At 39.2% G+C, this 18,490-nt stretch overlaps 1 protein-coding gene across 6 annotated transcripts in view; it reads left to right on the forward strand.

The window, feature by feature from the left end:
* The window catches only part of PPP1R12A (protein phosphatase 1 regulatory subunit 12A), a 94,677-nt gene that overhangs the window by 57,670 nt on the left and 18,517 nt on the right, over window positions 1-18,490 (forward strand). For 4 of the 6 annotated variants that reach the window (XM_079991814.1, XM_079991816.1, XM_079991817.1 and 1 more), the window contains exons 7-16: window positions 10-98; window positions 691-848; window positions 3,403-3,521; window positions 8,337-8,549; window positions 9,478-9,695; window positions 10,894-11,061; window positions 11,472-11,645; window positions 15,989-16,079; window positions 16,879-17,076; window positions 17,505-17,655. In XM_079991814.1, coding sequence (XP_079847940.1) covers window positions 10-98; window positions 691-848; window positions 3,403-3,521; window positions 8,337-8,549; window positions 9,478-9,695; window positions 10,894-11,061; window positions 11,472-11,645; window positions 15,989-16,079; window positions 16,879-17,076; window positions 17,505-17,655 — 1,579 coding nt within the window. The remainder of the gene's footprint in view (window positions 1-9; window positions 99-690; window positions 849-3,402; window positions 3,522-8,336; window positions 8,550-9,477; window positions 9,696-10,893; window positions 11,062-11,471; window positions 11,646-15,988; window positions 16,080-16,878; window positions 17,077-17,504; window positions 17,656-18,490) is intronic. The other 2 variants (XM_079991818.1, XM_079991819.1) reach the window with 2 other exon arrangements.

Raw genomic sequence — 18,490 nt, forward strand, 5'->3', positions numbered from 1 at the left:
CTCTTAAAGCTTCATAGTGAAAAAAAGGAGAAGAAATCACCCCTTATTGAATCTACAGCAAACATGGACAATAATCAATCTCAAAAACCGTTTAAAAAGTAAGTAGATTAGTTAAAATAAACTCTGTGTAGGGGGAATGTTGAAGACGGTTACATGTTTACTTGGAGAAGGTATAGGTAACTGGTCTTACACTTATTTTACTGATCACAGCTTTGCAGAGGAAACCCACCCTCCATTTATTTAATCCCCCCCACACACCTGTGCAAAACTGTGGTCCCAGACTTACCTGGCTTTGGGAAGGCAGTATAAGGGCTCTAGCAGGGTCCTAGAGCCCTCCCACCTTCTTCCCAAAGCTGGACAAGTGCTTACTGGGCTTTGAGAAGGCAGCAGGAGGCAGAGCCCTCATACCGCCTTCCGGAAGCCAGATAGACAGCCCTCCACCTTGCGGTGAGGGAGTGTGTCCTGGGGATTCTTGTCTTTATTCATTTTTGCATATGTACATGGAGCCCTGGAACTGAACCTTAATGTAAGAGGCAAGTTACCTGTACTGAAGAAACATAGGAAGAAGTGGAGTTGTAATAATAACACTGAGTCCATATCTGTGCTCCTGTCACAGCCCACCCTGGTATCTTTTTTTCTGAAGCCAATAATGCAATAAATATCTCATGCTTCAAAACAATGTTGTTCCAGTAAAGAGACTTTGATCATTGAGCAAGATAAGAATGCATCAAACATTGAGTCTCTAGAGCAAGAAAAAGCTGATGAAGAGGAAGAAGGAAAGAAAGATGAGTCCAGTTGCTCTAGTGAAGAAGATGAGGAAGAAGACTCCGAATCTGAAGCAGAAACAGGTATTATAGAACAACAATTTTGCTCTACAATTGCTTTTAAATTCAGTTTAGTTTAATTCACCATTGGATTACTTCCTCATTGCTTCATGCTTCTTCAAGTTTGGAGGTCATTTAGGGACAAGTATAAAATTCATTAATGTGCAAACCACGAGATACGTCATTTTAAACAAAATTAACTATATTTATGTCACTTGATTGTCCAGAAACCTTAACGTGGTAATACAGTAACTAGAAACTGTACAGAGCAAACTCACACATAGTACATCTATTAGAATTAATATGTAATAAATCTATATATATCTTATCTGGAAGATGTCAAGAATGTGCTAATTAGCTGTGAAAAACTCAGATTCTGCATCAGAAAGCTAAATAGCACTACGACAATGCAATTTCAGCCATGCAGATGTCTAGAAACGCCCCTGTTCCTTGCCTTTTCCTCATATTCATGGTTTTTTAAAACACATTTTAAGGTTAATTTTAAAATAGTGAATCAAAAGGGATCTATTTATCTCACTTAAATAACAGCTATAAGCTGGAGGAGCACAATTTAATATATATGCATGTCTTCCACTAACAGCTTAAAAGTTTCAGACTCATCACTTCAGCATTTCTTGAGTTATATGACTCTCATTACTCTGTTTTCTTTGTTGCTACTATGCAGTCTTGTGCCAGGAAAATATGACTGTGACACAAGAATTAATTTATGTAAACTTAGAGGTTTTTAAATATCAACAAGGCTTTCATCATACTTTATTTGGCATGCTAGAGAACTTAGGCTTTTCCCTGGAGCTGAATCTCTGTGTTCCAAATTTGTACCTTCTCCTTTCCCTCTTACTCATTTAAAGGTGGATTCACAATAAAATGTTTTGGAACCTGGAATATTCTAGGTGGAGTAGAGCCTGCTCTGGTGTATATTTTGTGTAGTGTGAATTTAAATTTAATATTTAAATGAAAGGAGCTTTGAATGATTTGAGAAATAAACATTGGACTGTTAAAAGGGCTTAAATTTCCCTTGTTGAAGTGGAGAAATACTAAAAAGCAAACACACCACTGCATTTTCTTGGGAAACTGTTATTAAAGTACAGTTATTTAAACACAGCTCTATATTTTTAAACAGACACTGGGGAAGTTCCAGCCCCTCTCCACATCCATTCCCTTCCATGTGCCAAGTGTGTATTTTTTTTAATGGAAAGATGGGGTGAAAATATTTTTAATAAAACAGAAGGAGGAAGGCTCCTAAATGGTCAACACCCACCAGCCCTGGTAGTCTTGCTTCTACTGCATGCAATGTTAGGCTTGTGAGGATGTGCACAAGGTGTCAGACGGTATTGTCCCCATAATTTGTAAGCATTTTTATTGCAGGAGATTTTCTGTATTTTAAAATGATTTTATAAAACTATTTTCATTGTGGTATATATTTAGTACTGCCTTAAGTGGTGCTAATGAAATTGTATCCAGGTTCAGAGATGATGGGGAATCATGGTTCTCAGTTCTTGTATATTTCATGTGATTTTTTTTATTCTCATAGCCTTACAATTTTGTCTATAGCCATAATGACTAGAAACATTTTTAAAACTAAAATAGCTGGGAATTTTTTGTTTCAAGTCCATGCTTCTCAGTGCTCTTTTATGGAGCTACTGTTCTCATATCAGGAAAACACTGATTTATTTATTTATTTTTGGGTAGTGTTCCACAACAAATGTACAGTGGTACCCCTGGTTACATACGCTTCAGGTTACAGACTCCGCTAACCCAGAATATTACCTCGGGTTAAGAACTTTGCTTTAGGATGAGAACAGAAATCGTGCTCTGGTGGCACGGCGGCAGCGGGAGGCCCCATTAGCTAAAGTAGTGCTTCAGGTTAAGAACAGTTTCAGGTTAAGAAAGGACCTCCGGAACGAATTAAGTAATTAACCCTAGGTACCACTGTAGTTTAGGGACGCAGGTGGCGCTGTGGGTTAAAGCCTCAGCGCCTAGAACTTGCCGATCGAAAGGTCGGTGGTTCGAATCCCTGCGGCGGGGTGCGCTCCCGCTGCTCGGTCCCAGCGCCTGCCAACCTAGCAGTTCGAAAGCACCTCCGGGTGCAAGTAGATAAATAGGGCCCGCTTACCAGCGGGAAGGTAAACGGCGTTTCCGTGTGCGGCTCTGGCTCGCCAGAGCAGCGATGTCACGCTGGCACGTGACCCGGAAGTGTCTCCGGACAGCGCTGGCCCCTGGCTTCTTAAGTGAGATGGGCGCACAACCCCAGAGTCTGTCAAGACTGGCCCGTACGGGCAGGGGTACCTTTACCTTTACCTTTTACCACTGTAGTTAGATGCATAGCCTGATCATCTTCTCCAACTACTAGTGTTCTTTAAGTATACTTTCAAATAGTTTGGAACAAAACCTGAAGTTACTTGGTGTATCTTCTGGGCAGTGTCTACCCCACCCCCCACCCCCCACCCCCGGTGCCTGTAAACTTTATTGTGCAGAATGGGCCTCTGTAATGTAAAAAGTATTAGTTATCTTTAAATGGATTTTGAATTACTTTATCCTCTAAATGATTTATTTACAGACAAGAACAAACCTACAACAAATAATTCAAATACCACCAACGTGCAAGCTGCTCCTATAGCTGTGACAACACCATCAGTTACTACTGGTCAAGTGACACCTACATCCCCCATTAAGAAGGTAAAACAATTTGTTTCGGTTGTTTAGTTAAGAGTAAAGTGTACACATTATATCATGAACTCTTCGCAATATTAAAATGCCTTGATTGATCAACTGTTGCATAGGAAGCTGCCTTACATTGAGTCAGATCATTGACCCATCTAACTCAGTATTGCCTACACTGACTGACACTGGCTCTCAAGGTTTCAGATATTAAGCCAAATAAGATTATAGGCTTGTATCCAGTGGTGTTGCTGAAGGCATTTTGACCAGCGGAAGCTTTCCTCAGCGGATGGGAGGGGAGGTCATTTTTGCCAATTCCAATTCCCCCTCCATCTTTCCCCCAAATCGGTTTCAGACAGTTGGGTGGGAACAGCATAGAAGGTGACGGGAATTGGCAAAATTGCTTCATTCTCTTTTTGTGAAAGTCTCCAATCAAAGAGGGGGCCTATTGGATATAATCCATGGCATGTTCATTTGAAATGGGAGCAAGTTGTAACTCCAGATACCAGGCTCAGATTTGATGTTCCTAAGTTCCCTGAAGAAGAGGGTTTTGTTTTTTTTTAAATGCATTGGGCTTAATAAAAACATCATTTTTTATTTTTTTTTTGTACACCTCTTTTTGCTTGAGATTGGGGCCTTACCACCTTAGTTTACTGTAGTCTACATGTAGCCGTTCATGAAGTTGGTGTGCGTTTTCAAACAAATGTGGTTTTCATCCTTTTGGCTTAGTCAGGAAGGTTGTTAAAATGTAGAGGGCAAACTTCATGTAGAATAAACAGAGTTGGTCACTTTTAATTACTTTGTTAGCTTTCTGTATTAGAACACATAGAGATGATGTCAATTCTGCAAAAGTTCTTAGTTTGCTTCATTTGAGGAACAGTCAGTAAATACCTGTGCTTGTTGTGTTATCCCAAGAGAAAGATCTAGTTTTAATACTTGTTGCCTGAGTATTTTTTTTTTTTTACACTGTGATTTTGAGCTCTCTCTTTTTAAGACCTGCAATGCTTTCCTCCTAAGATGCACCTTCAGGTCAAGTACTAGATATGAGTTAATGCCCCCCAAAGCCTCAAATTGATATTTTCAGGTAAATTGCAAATAAGAATTTGAGACATCATTTTTAAAATTCATTCTTATTAATTTATTATTCACCTTCCATATATGTCTCAAGGTGCTGTAGAGAATGCAATATAAGCAGCTAAAACAATTTTAAACAGTATTAAAAAGGAATTAAAAGGGGGGGAAACACCAAATAGATACCCGTGGCAGAGACCTGTTCATCCAGCTGAGAAGGCTTGTTGGAACAAAAAGATCTGATTGTTTCCAGAAAGTACAGATAGTGAGCGCCTGTCGTATCTCGACAAGAATGCTGTTCCACAGAACAAGGGCAGCCACACTTAAAACCCTGCTCTGAGTTACTGTTGAGTGGGTTTCTGAGATATTTGGGTCTTGCAGGAGAAGTTCTCCCTGCAGTGACCTGCCAGGTATGTAAGGAATAAGGGAGTCTTTCAAGGAACAAATTCACACAATAGATATTTTTATGGAACACCTTGTAGAGTATCTTTCTACAGAAAGGTGTGCATAGATGATAAAAAAAAAATCAAAAAGCCCTGAAGGTATATCTTCTCAACCGGTTGCTTTCATTAAAGAAAGACTGCAGCTTTGTACATGTAGCCACCTTTTTAACACAGAGGAGGCTGTATGTTTCTTTTCCTGCTGTTTTTTCTTGATTGGACAAATGTCTAGGAGAATCCCACATTGATTGTGTGAGAAAGTGGTGGCAGCAGCGTGGAGCTGGTGGGATGAGGTGTCGTGATATGGATGAGTGTTGGTGCTGTAACAACTGTTTACAATATTGTTGTGAAATACCAATTCTGAAACGGAGACAGCAGTGAATCACCACCATATATGTGATTAGAGGAATGCTAGCACAATTCAATATAATGAGTAATATTCTTACAGAAGCCAAGATGCTCATTGACCTAAATTGATAGATTTTCCTGTATTTTCATTTTAAATGTGAAAAAATTATGTTTTTATTTCAACTATGGAATTGTAGTCAGTCCTGTCTGAGGGAAAGTCCACTTATAAAATGGGTCTTTCACACGTCTCCTCACACTACAGTTTCTGGAATCCCTCAAAAATCTTGTTGTTTGGGGGACCCTCAGGAAAACACCTTGGATGTGGTGAGAAGGACTGCAGTAGGAAAGAGGACTTGGCCAGAATCAGATGAAGGTAGCTTATACAAGTAACTTCCTACTTGGCAACCTGCCTCTACCTGATTTTGGGCAGCTTCCACTTTCCACCAGGACCCTTTCTGAAAATCCTGTGACCATCTGGAGAGGCTTTTCATGAGTAGCAAAGTCCCACTGTGAGAGCAGATTTCTACTCATAAAGAAATTGAGTATAGCCCATTGGTGTTATATATATTTATCTATTCTACTACCTACCTACCTACCTACCTATCTAATGTACACATGTGTACATTCTCATAAATGACCACAAATACATATCTAGCCTGCTACCGGAAAGTCCTTCTCCTCGGTCCCCTAATCTGTGTCTGGCTGGGATTTTTGAGAAAGAAAGCCTGTAAGAAAATGTATAAACAGTTGTGAGGTTACTCATGTACTGCACAGCTGATTCTGCCCTCACCCTGTCTTAAAGTAATCATGTAAAGGACTAACAAGGAAAGTAGTCATGGAACAGAGGTGTGTCCACCTGTTTAAGCACAAGTACTAATTTTCATGCTTTTTAAATTACAAGCATAGGTAAGAGTTCTGGTGCCTAAAGTATGGGTGCAAAACAAACATACTGCCTATCTTTCAATCTATTTCCTTTCTTCATTTTCCTTCTGCTTCTCCATTCCAGTGCATATGCTTTTACCCCTCTCTTCCTTTCCAATCTCCATGCTGCTTTCTTTCACAAGAGAAAAAATACATAGGGCTAGAGCTGTATCCCTCTTGAATTTCCTGCTTCCCTGTTCAAAGGTCAGAGATAGGACCTCCTCTGACTTTTGTACATCTCTGCTCATATATGGCTATAATTCTGTGAATATGTGCTGAAAAAAGCTGACTGCTTTTACTGCAGTTCTGTAAAAAGTAAATAGGGATTAAAACATGTAGAATTTTAAATTAAAGGCCAACATATTTTTTTGTTCAATCTTTATATCTCTTTTATATGTCTTGTCCCAATTGGCTTTAGTATGACTTTCTTCCTGCTATCATGCCTGTGGTGGACTCTGTAGATCCTGCATCATGGAGGCAGGGCTTACGTAAAACTGGCATTATTCTTGTTCCCAGTAAAGGTGAAAAGTCTCTGGTGAGGGCTCTGTGTGTGGTTTCCCCCTCCAGGTTGCAAAATAACAAGTGTTAATTCAAATATTGGCACTGTAGCTGCATGATATTAAATGGTGTGTCTCTTTTGCATCTCATTGTTAATTTGTAGTTTATAGTGTAATGTTTACAAAGCTAACCTTTGAAAAGTTGATTTACCAAGTGTTTGGAATTTATTAACTTGTCCAGGAAATTGTGTGAGGTCTTGCTTCCTTTTCCACATACATACAATATACATCCATAGGGAATTTCATTTTGAAATATACCATGAAGCATGGAATCCTGGAATTAAAAATAATACTGAGGTTGAGAATGTGTCTTTCTTCTGTGACCTCTGTATAGTCCCACTTTCTGCTGTGAGCAAACATAGGCCACCATGTAGAAATTCTTAGGCTTTGACAGAAGTCATTTGCTTGTACCTATTACCTTGGCAGCCATGTTTGCCCTCATCTACATAATCCGAGGTTGGGTGAATGTCTTTAACTGCCACAAAATATTGCAGCTAGCAAGCTTTGCATTGTGTTACCTTGGATGACTTGGCAGGTTCTGTTTATCTTTCTCCCAGTGCCCCCCTTCCCCTGCTATCTTATTTAACAGTTTAAATTAAATGACTTTTGGTGATAGGGCAGGTTTTAAGAAGTGTATACCTTGTAGTAAAGATAATTCCTTCCCTTGCCTCTATTTTGAGGAAGGCCACAACCTGGGCACTAGCAGATTTAATCAAGGATTCATGAAGGAGGCTTACTGGAACTTAGGTTTTGGGTCAGAGCACATTTCTGCAAGGAATATTAGTGACTGCTGAACAGAACACAGTGGTAAGCAGCAAGGTTCAGGGTGGATTTCTGTAGCAGCTGTGCGAAATCAAAGTTCATGTTGCTCTAAACCATGTATCACAATGGACAACCATTGTGTTAGAGTACAAAGCTAAGTAAAAAGAGAGCTGTTCAGATGAATGGCTAGCATTCTTCCCCAATACCTAAACACACCAAAAGTGACTTTGCATCTGGGGCAGTGTTGGAATTCAATAAGAAGGGAGTGAAGCAATGCCAAGGCCCATTACTGCTTTCCCTGAGTCTAGAGTCCATGGTGGATAAATCTGTACTAGACCATGTTGCTTACTTGCTTGTCAAATGTGGGACTTCACAAAGATCACAAAGGAGATAACAGGGTTGCTTGCCTGTAATCCCTGTTCTCCAAGTGTGCTCTGTGCAGTTGCACATCCTACCCTCCTTCTCTAGCATAGAAATTCAACTTGTCTTAAAAATTACTTGTGGTTTGCTACCAGTGGTGATCTCATGTGAACTGCGGAGAAATATATTAGCCCCATGGTTCATGCTCACAAGGGCAAATATGTCAGCGAGAAGGGCACAGACGTACTCCATTCCTGTCAAAGTTGTGGAATTACTCATTTTGTGGCCTGTGTATGTACACTTCCAAATGTTTGACTGCACAGAGGACACTTGGAAGAACAAGACTTACAGAAAAGCAACCCTGTGTTTTACAGTTCCCAACTTCAACTAAGGTTTCTCCCAAAGAAGAAGAGAGAAAAGATGAGTCTCCTGCTTCATGGAGACTAGGTCTTCGAAAGACTGGCAGTTATGGGGCACTGGCAGAGATTACAGCTAGCAAAGAAACTCAGAAAGAAAAGGATTCGACAGGAGTTATGCGATCAGCTTCAAGCCCTAGATTGTCCTCTTCATTAGACAACAAAGACAAGGTAACATTTTTTCCAGAACACACGACGTAATTAAATTATGGATGGTGATGGTTTTTTTTATTTTTTAAAAAAGAAAGACCAGTGTCTGAAGATGATGAATTCCTTACCAAATTCTGACTTCCACATATCATGGAATAAAGTTTCTACTCCTAAAAGCTGTGAAGACAAATCATGAACTTATGTGCCTAGTTCCTGGTGAAGTCTTAAGAGGCACTAGTAGTTGGTATGTGGTGTACCATGAAAGATTTCCGTTCATCAAAGACAGGGGTTCAGTGATCTTTGTATGTCTTTCTGCATTTTTCATCTAGTTCCTTGGGCAAAGTTTCCGGGGGGAAAGGATGTGCTTTCAAGAATGGTGTGGCATTTTTTCCATCCTTCAAATAGGAGATGCTTCCTAATGTGTGGTTACTCTGTGTACAAGGTTTAACTACTTTCTTTCTTTCTTTGCAGTAGATCACTTTCAGTGTAGTTCAGTGATGGGAAGGCCAGACTTTCCACACAACTTGTGTAGGAAGCATAATTCTGTACAATTAGCAGTCATGTGTGTTAGGCTCTGTGTAATTTAGTTCAGGTTTGACAACTAATTATTTGTTTTCTCAAATGCCAAAGTTTCTATTCGACATTGTTTACAGTAAAATATGTAAAGCGTAAGTGGCAACCTCCCTTTAGAATATTTATTGCTAGATGCTTATTTTTACACATGAACTAGAACCTCTAGAAACAGTGTGCCTGTTTTAACACTTTTTCACTATATGGCCCATAAATTGATGGGAGCAAGTTGTGTGTGTGTGTGTGTGTGTGTATGTATGTATGTATGTATGTATGTAATTAAAATTGGGGTCATGTTGGCTACACATGCAGTTGACCTTTCAAAAATCGTAATCGTAAGTCAGACTTGTAAACTTTGTTTAAAAAATGTCTCTTGCAGGATAAAGATACAAAAGGAACTAGGCTTGCATATGTTGCTCCTACAATTCCGAGACGGCTGGCCAGTACATCTGACATTGAAGAGAAAGAAAACAGGGATACATCAGCCAGTTTAATACGTGGTAGTGGTTCTTACACAAGAAGAAAATGGGAAGAAGATGCAAAGAAAAATATCTCAAATGAAGGATCTTCACCACTAAACACAACCTATCAAAGAAGGTAAATAGTGTATGTTTTGTAGATGTTAAAAGTATAAAGAATTCCAGGTATTTTTATAGAAATGCATGGTGGTACATAATGAATTTTATACTGTCTTCATTTTCAAATAGTAATATAAAGGACATCAATATTCATGTTCTTAAAAGAAGGTTAGGTGTAGTTGCTTTGTGTATTATACATTAGCTATTTACCTGAAAATGGCGAGAGCTTCATTGGATAAACACTACAAAGCCATCAACTAAAAGAGGAAATCAGTGTTTGGGGAATTATGGTTCTGGTGTTTTCCAATCCCAAATGGATGAAGACTGCTAGTCACAGCTTCTTCAGTTATTTGCTTCCAGAAAAGTTGCACTGTCAGTTCTTATAACAGCTTCCTTGTTGCCTCTTAATGCTAAACTGTTCATGAAGCAACTGTGGCAGCATCCTTTCCCTTCAGTGATGGTCATGCTTGGTGTGAGTAAGTGATGTCGTAAGACTCAGCTTGGCTCATATATTTTAGTTGATGATACTTTTAATCAGCAATTAGATTTTCTGTATGTAAGTGATGGGCTGTAATAGCAACAACACAGTGCTATTAAGTGTGCCATAAGACTGCAAGCGGGACGCGGGTGGCGCTGTGGGTAAAACCTCAGCGCCTAGGATTTGCCGATCGTCAGGTCGGCGGTTCGAATCCCCGCGGCGGGGGTGCGCTCCCGTTGCTCGGTCCCAGCGCCTGCCAACCTAGCACAGTTCGAAAGCACCCTCGGGTGCAAGTAGATAAATAGGGACCGCTTACTAGCGGGAAGGTAAACAGCGTTTCCGTGTGCTGCGCTGGCTCGCCAGATGCAGCTTTTCATGCTGGCCACGTGACCCGGAAGTGTCTGCGGACAGCGCTGGCCCCGGGCCTCTTAAGTAAGATGGGCACACAACCCTAGAGTTGGACACGACTGGCCCGCACGGGCAGGGGTACCTTTACCTTAAGATTGCAAGCAGATATATTGGTATGATGTTAAAATTGGGTATACAATCTTTGTAGTCTTTTTATGGAAATGAGAGGGAAATGAGAGTTCTTGTAATTATGCTTACCTTTTTTACAAATATCTGGAGCTATTCAGTAGATGGAAATCGGGGGTCCATCAAACTGGTAGAAGAATGGATGGTGATTTATAACTTAATAAATACACAGTGCTTATTTTTGAAAATTCAAATGACTTTTCAGTGGTTCCTTTGGTAGAAGACAAGATGACTTGATTAGTTCTAGTATTCCAAGTATTACGTCAGTATCAACAGTTACCTCCCCCGCTGGTCTTCAGAAAAGCCTGCTTTCCAGCACAAGCACTGCTACAAAGGTTACAACGGGTTCAGCAACAGCAGGCATACAAAGCAGGTGGGACCATCAATGTTGTTTGTGTTATGTCCACTGTGTGCTTTATGTATGTGCATGCATTTTTGTGTAGAAGGTACTGGGCTCTGGATTTTTTTCATTTTTGCTGTTAACTGTGGTCAGTATGTAATCTGGCTTAAAATGAAGCTTGCATTATAAAGCAATAGCTATGCATGTCTGTAAACAGGTAAAAAATAATATATAGGAATGGGGTGAAAATATCGTCAAAGCTTTACTTTTAGTAAAGCTGCCCAGGAGCTATGTAGATACTTCTGTAGCAAAACCAATCTCAAATTTGTATGTTTTTTAAAAAAGAAAAAATCCATCCCTTTGTATCACACTGTTTTAGTAAAGTGCTTTCATTGTTTAGCTGTTTCCTTTTCTCTTTTTGTGTTGTTGCTATGATGCTATAGTACCTCAAATCGTTTATGGGCTGAGGATAGTACTGAGAGAGACAAAGACAATGTTCCTACGGCAGTGACCGTTCCTGTTGCACCATCAGTTGTAAATACTGCGACTACCACAGCCTTGACTACAACTACTTCTGGCACTGTGTCCTCAACTTCAGAGGTCAGGGAGAGACGCAGGTGTGTAAAAGTTCTGAGAATGATACTTCACTTGTGCTGTGATTCATTAGTGTGAGGTGAACAAATGCCTACTCACAAAAGATGCATCAATACAATTGTAGATCCGTTGATATTTTGCCCACATGTAATATATGTGATGGGAAACACGTAGACAATCCTCAGCTTCCATCGTCATCATCACCATCAACATCATCAAAAATTTATTATTTATACCCCACCCATCTGGCTGGGTTTCCCCAGCTACTCTGGGTGGCTTCCAACAAAAAATCAAAAATACAATAAAACAGGGAATACAATTTTAAAAATGGGAAGTCATTTTTCATCTTCCCTGTTCACCTAGTTCCCATGGTTCTATGCCACTTAAAAAACAACAACAACTAAGGTAAAGAGTGGTATGCTATGCATGTTCAGTGTCTCCACATTTACAGCAGTTCTTTATCTGTAGAGAATTGAGAAAAGTTTTTCAGTTTCATGAATTGTGAGAAGAATTTATCAGCTGTTTAGATGGGAAGAACTGTTTCCAAACATATAAGATTCTGGTCAATATGGAAACACCATATGTATTTAAACCGTGATAAACGTAAATGCAACAAGTTGTCCATGTCAGTGTCTGAGAGCACCTTTTCTTCTACATTGCTGTTTTTATGTTTTCTGGTTTTTCCTGTGGAAATGTGTCGTTTGGGCCCCAAATCCCTTTTGTCATCTTTCTTCCCAAGTGACTTTGTGTGTTAAGGAAAATGCTGTGGTTTGAACTTGCTGTGCATTTCCCCTCTCAGAAATAATAATAATAATAATAATAATAATTTATTATTTATACCCCGCCCATCTGGCTGGGCCTCCCCAGCCACTCTGGGCGGCTTCCAAAAGAATATTAAAATACTATGATACATCAAAAAAATAAAGAAGGCAAAAAGGCTGCTGTAATGCCTGTAAATACATGTCAGTAGATGTATCAGGTACTCTAGATATAGAAAGTGGCGCACAATATCTCTTTAGGAAGTAGCCTTCGATACAGAGAGCCAAGTATTCTATTTTGAAGAATGGTCAAAGCAGCCCAAAGTGTCATATTAGGGACCATTTGATCTTGCCAAACAAACAAACCTGCTTGTCCACTGACCTCACAAAATATTCTAGGGAGGGAGAGAAGAGGATGTATATTTTGGTGTGGAGAAGAAGAGACACCAGAATTTAGAATAAACCTAGGCCTTTTCAAAGTGTATATACACAAACCAGCTTATCTTCCTGTTTCATTCATCTGAAGATGTAGGTTGTTATTCTGAAAGCCCATGCCCTTTAACCTATTATGTTTTTAAGGTGTGGCAATGTTCTTAGTTTGTTCTGGCATAAATGCACACAAACATGAATGCTCTGAGACTGCATTCTTAGTTCCTTTTAAAGATCAATTTAATGTGGAAGACAAATCAAGTATTGCCACAATGCACATTGTATGCTTTGAAGAAGGATCGTGTCTGGAAATAATAGGAATAAAGTTGGCGAACCAGGCAACTTTATTCATTAAAAGTTGCATAATATATCTAGGATTAAATGCAAGGTGTATGTGATGACTAAATTTTATTGCAACAAGTGTGGGTTTTAAAATAAAATAAAATAAAATACTATAGTTAAAAAGCCTGAGAGGAGCCGAAAAAGCAAGGAAGTTCAAAATTCAGGCATTCAGTTTCTTTCTTCACTCTCACCAGTGTGTCAAGGTTTTGCATGTGTGTTGCACAGGATGAAATAACACATTTAGATTTCTGCTGGTGGTCTAAATTACCTTGATTTTTAAAATGTGTTGTCCAGAAAGTGCCTACCTCCTCTTTGAATTCTGTGTTTTTACAAATGAAGATGTAATAACAATCATCTGTTCCTTAGCGGGTCTTGAGATTAGGTAAATACAACCTCAGATGAACAACAACACATGATATTGTGCCATGTCATTATTTATTTAACAGAAATAAAGCCAAAATGGAAAAGCCATGTGTGGAAAAACTAACCATGGTGGTTCTACAAGCTATTGAATCGTAAGGTGTACGTAGTTTTCCACACATGGCTAAACATGGCGCTGTGCATTATGGCCAAACATCTCCACTTTGGTCTCATCCGTCCAAAAGACATTGTTCCAGAAGTCTAGTCGTTTGTTCAGGTGCAACTTTGCAAACCAAAGCCATGTTGCTATGTTCTTTTTAGAGAGACGAGGCTTTCTCCTGGAAACCCTTCCAAACAAACCATGCTTGTTCAGTCTTTTTCTAATTGAATTGTCACGAACTTTTAACATGCTAACTGAGGCTTGTAGAGCCTGAGATGTAACTCTTGGGGTTTTTGCAATTTCTCTGAGCATTGCGCTATCTGACCTTTGGGTGAATTTGCTGGGACGTCCACTCCTGAAATGATTGGAAACTGTATTGAATGTTTTCCACTTTTGAAAATCTTTCTCACTGTAGAATGAGGGACTTAACATTGGTTGGAGATGGCCTTGGAACCCTTCGGAGTTTCATGGGCAGCAGCACTTGCTTCTCTAAGAGCATGGTGTCATATTTCCTCCTTGGCACTGTGTTAAAATACACCTGAATGCTCCAGACCGACAGACTGCCCAAACCCCAGCTTTTATAGAGGTGGGCACACTTGCTGCTGTTCAAATAAGCAAGGGTATATTATTAGCAGCCCCTGTCTGCTACTTAGCCTCTTCATTGCTATGGCAGCAGTAAGGGTGTACTTTGTTTTTCCACACATGATTTCTCCATCTTGACTTTATTTCTGTTAAATAAATCATGACACGTTGTAATGGGTCATGAATTATTGTTCATACGAGGTTGTATTTACCTAATTTTAAGGCCTGGTAAAGAACAAATGGTTGCTATTACGTCCCGATATGTAAAACCACAGAATTCAAGGAGGGTGCACTTTCTTTTTCCAATGACTGTACATAGTGGCAGTTATTACATGGTCCCAAAGTAGTTCAGTTTTTTCATTCAGAGTTCAGTGTTTGATTATGTGAGTTTGTTGGCTGCTTAGAATAACCTAGGATGACAAAATTGCCTACTGCTAAGAATATGTTGAGGAGTGTTTGTTTGCTCTTCCTATTTCCCCACTTTCTTTAAATGGTCATACTTTAAATGGTCATAGCTGAGGCAAAGGTTATGAGGCATAAACATAATAGCTAACTGTAAGGCTTAATGCATTTATGTATGTATGTTAGTGCAGTATACTTAACACTTGGGTGTCTGGTATCTTTAAGATATCTCATCTAAAGCAGGGCAGAAAATCAATGAAAGGAAGTGGCACAGCAAAATGTTCAGAAATGTACATACCATAAGCTTTCTGGATGAGCTGAATACTTTGTTAATGTCTATCAAGATGTATTCTCCTTATGTTAGACATTAATTTGAAGGTGGTATTTGGGGTAATTCGAGAAATGTTTACTTTATAAATAATGAGGTCTCTTTCTACTATTTAGCTTAGTGCCCTGACATGCTTTTCCCCATTAAATTTAAAGTCAGGAAAGGGTAGTCTGTTCCAGCAGGTTGGATTCAACAAGTCCTGACCTACAATCACAATTGGGTTCTGGTTTGTTAAGTAAGTACATGTAGAATGAACCAGTTTCCTGAGTTTGAACATAGCTATGGTTTATTCAAAAACCCAAAGGAAGTGTCCAGTTGTTTCTTACGGTTAAAGGAGAGATGAGGAGCAAGCTTGTTGCAACACCTTCTTGTAATTGGGAATCATGGTATCCCATTGCATCTAAACTAGGCCATTGCCGTGGAATCCTTGCTTGATTGAGTGTTGAGAGATCTAATAGTATGAAATGATGTTTTTAAAACCAGTTTTGTAAAGCAGCAACACTTCAAGTTGGTTGAAAATAAAAACATTTGCTAGTATGGTTCATCAGCAACTAGTTCACTTGGAGTACCATTTGGAGGGAATAATAAAGATTCCCAGTCAGGGCCCTCCCACACCTACATCCCATAGCCAGTTACCATGAACTCATTAAAAGCACTGTTGCATCTGTATTAGTAAGTGGCAGGTAATACCTCTCAGAAGGCTCAGTTTGATCCTGGGTATTTCTGTTGCTGATCCTTAGGTTAAAGTGCTGACTTGATACTGTAATGTAATTGTATTATCAGAATATGAAGAGCTTGTATGTGCTCAGTGCAGAATTACACCAAAACGCAAGCAGTGATCTTGTTGCCACAAAAGAACCTTGTTATTGTTTGAAAACTTCAGTTTCCTAATTTATTTGTGACTTAGCCGAGAGGCTTCGGTTGCTCCTTTTTCTATCAAATTATTTTCAAAAAATGCAATTACTTTATACATTGATTACTAGCTAGCAAATCTTTTAACTCCAGGTCATACCTCACTCCAGTTCGGGATGAAGAATCTGAATCCCAAAGAAAAGCTAGATCAAGGCAAGCAAGGCAGTCCAGAAGATCCACTCAGGTACAGTGATCATATATGTTATATTTAGGGGATATGTGTTAGTCCAGTACACTGACGGTACAATACCTATGAATTGGTTTCTGTTCATAGAGGAAGAGAGAGAATGAAAATATGAAAATGGAAGTATGTAATAATATACAGGCAACTCACAGGTTATGCGAGGGTTTGGTTCCAGGGTTTCATGTGTAAACCCAAAATCATGTGAAGCCAGAAACCCCCAGAATTCTTCATCCCTGCATGCCTGTCTGGAACAGGCCTTTCCCTCTGCCTCACTAGGATCTAGGCATGTTCCAGGACACTCACACAACTTTCCCAGAGGCAAGTATTATCATTTATTTATTTTTTAGTGCAACAGCGAAATACAGCTCCTCTTCAGAAAAGCAAGTTAAGTATTTGCATTCTGACTTTAATCTACATATTCACATGCACACAATTAGTTCTGGGCTAGGAAAATATATTTTCCCCAAAGCATGCAATCAGGGGGAAAGTTTTTTTTAAGCATCCATTTATTTTTATCACATAAAATACCGTCCCTTCCAGTTGTTTTGAAACAGCATTAAAAATACAAGGGAAAAGCTTTTAGATGCTATGAAAAATGAGGACAAAACAAACAAGAAAGAATGAACTATGAGATTAGGAAATGGGGTGTAGCCTCAGGTTTGGTTTGTTTGTTTGTTTGTTTGTTTTTTACAAAATACCAGTTACCTTTAATAAGTTATTGTTTGAATGTCAGCAGAAGTCAAATTAGATACTGGAGACTTGACATGTTATCCTTTTTTGGGGTGCAATTCTTCTAAAGGGGGTAACGCTGACTGATCTTCAAGAAGCCGAAAAAACTATTGGCAGAAGTCGTGGTACACGAACCAGAGAGCAAGAAAATGAAGAAAAAGAAAAGGAGGAAAAAGAAAAACAGGACAAAGAAAAACAGGAAGAAAAGAAAGAATCTGAATCTAAAGATGATGATTATAGACAAAGATACACAAGGACCATAGAGGAGGTATTTCATGTTTCTCTTATTGCACAGGCATGAATCGGCCAACTGTGCTTCGAATGCTAGGTACAGTTGGATTTTATCCCCAGTTAATGCATCAGAGTGGGAGCTTCTGCACTCAGGTCCACCGACCAGGCTCCGCCCCATTGGCTGCCCATGATTGGGCAATTTAAACTTTAGTCTTGGTGAGCTATCACACCCTGCAATGCAGCTGGTCCGGGAATTTACAATGGCTGGCTGTTGGGGATGTGACTCCTAACTGCCCTGGGAATGAAGGGCAGCTTGCAAGGGGCTGCAACTGCCACTCATGCGGAGCAGGGTAGGCGGCCATTCTGAAATTGTAGGAGGTAGCATACTTGATGAAAATGATTTAATTTGCATTTCTATGCTTCCTAATATTTCAAAACTGATATGGACTTCTCCCTGTTGACTAGCCATATCATCGCTATAGAACTACACCTTCAACTACTTCATCAACTTCTTCAATTGCCACATCTAGTTCTTCAAGCCAACTAAACAGACCAAACAGCCTTATAGGTATAACTTCTGCTTACTCCAGAAGTGGAGCAAAAGAAAATGAGAGAGGTAAGGCTTCTCTTATTTTTTTCTTTTTCTGTGTTGGTGTTATCAAATAAACCACTGCCCCCTTCAAGAAAGTTTGGTATACTTTAGATGAGTAATTGGTAAAACAGTTGGGAATCCTCCTGCAGAATCAGTATTTCAGCAATTCCTCAGTAATTATACTTTTAAATTGCTTTCTGTAGATCAAATCTAAACTTTCTCCTCAGTTCCCATAATTCCATGGGCTCTAAATTTTAATGTTGAATTGTTATAGGAACAACTTTTCTTAAAAAAGAAAAAGTTTAGAGTGAGGCTGAGTATGTGTTGCCTTAATATAGATTCATTTTTCAGCCCTGAAGACTGGAGCAGTGAATTAACAAGTACCTGGATGTTTGTGATTTCTTATGTTAATTCAAGGGTAAACACCTGGATAAAGTGCATGATAGCAAAGGAATGTTATATGCTTGTGCAGCCCTGCTTAATAATTCTTATATAAGTTAATAAAAGCATTTTGGAGCTGAACAATCAGTTTGAAAGGTTAAACTTTGATCTTTCTGACATGTTACTTTAAATCTTAGTTTACGGAAGTGGCACCTTACCATGGTCTGAAAATTGCTGGATTTCATTAAGTGCATTACCATACAAAGAAAAGCAAATCTAGCTAATTTGAACACAAATCTCTCTGAAAGAGTCTGTTGCACGCTGAATTCTTGATGCTTCTGGCTAAACAAATACTTACCTGAATAAGTGTGCTCTGGTTGCTTTGATGAATATGTGTTTGTAGATGTCATAATGTATGCATATGTGTTAGGCTTTGATTCTTAAGGTTAAATCCATATAACACTACAATGAAATATTA

Source organism: Podarcis cretensis (assembly GCF_951804945.1).
Source record: "Podarcis cretensis genome assembly, chromosome: 10".
Classification (NCBI taxonomy): Eukaryota; Metazoa; Chordata; class Lepidosauria; order Squamata; family Lacertidae; genus Podarcis; species Podarcis cretensis.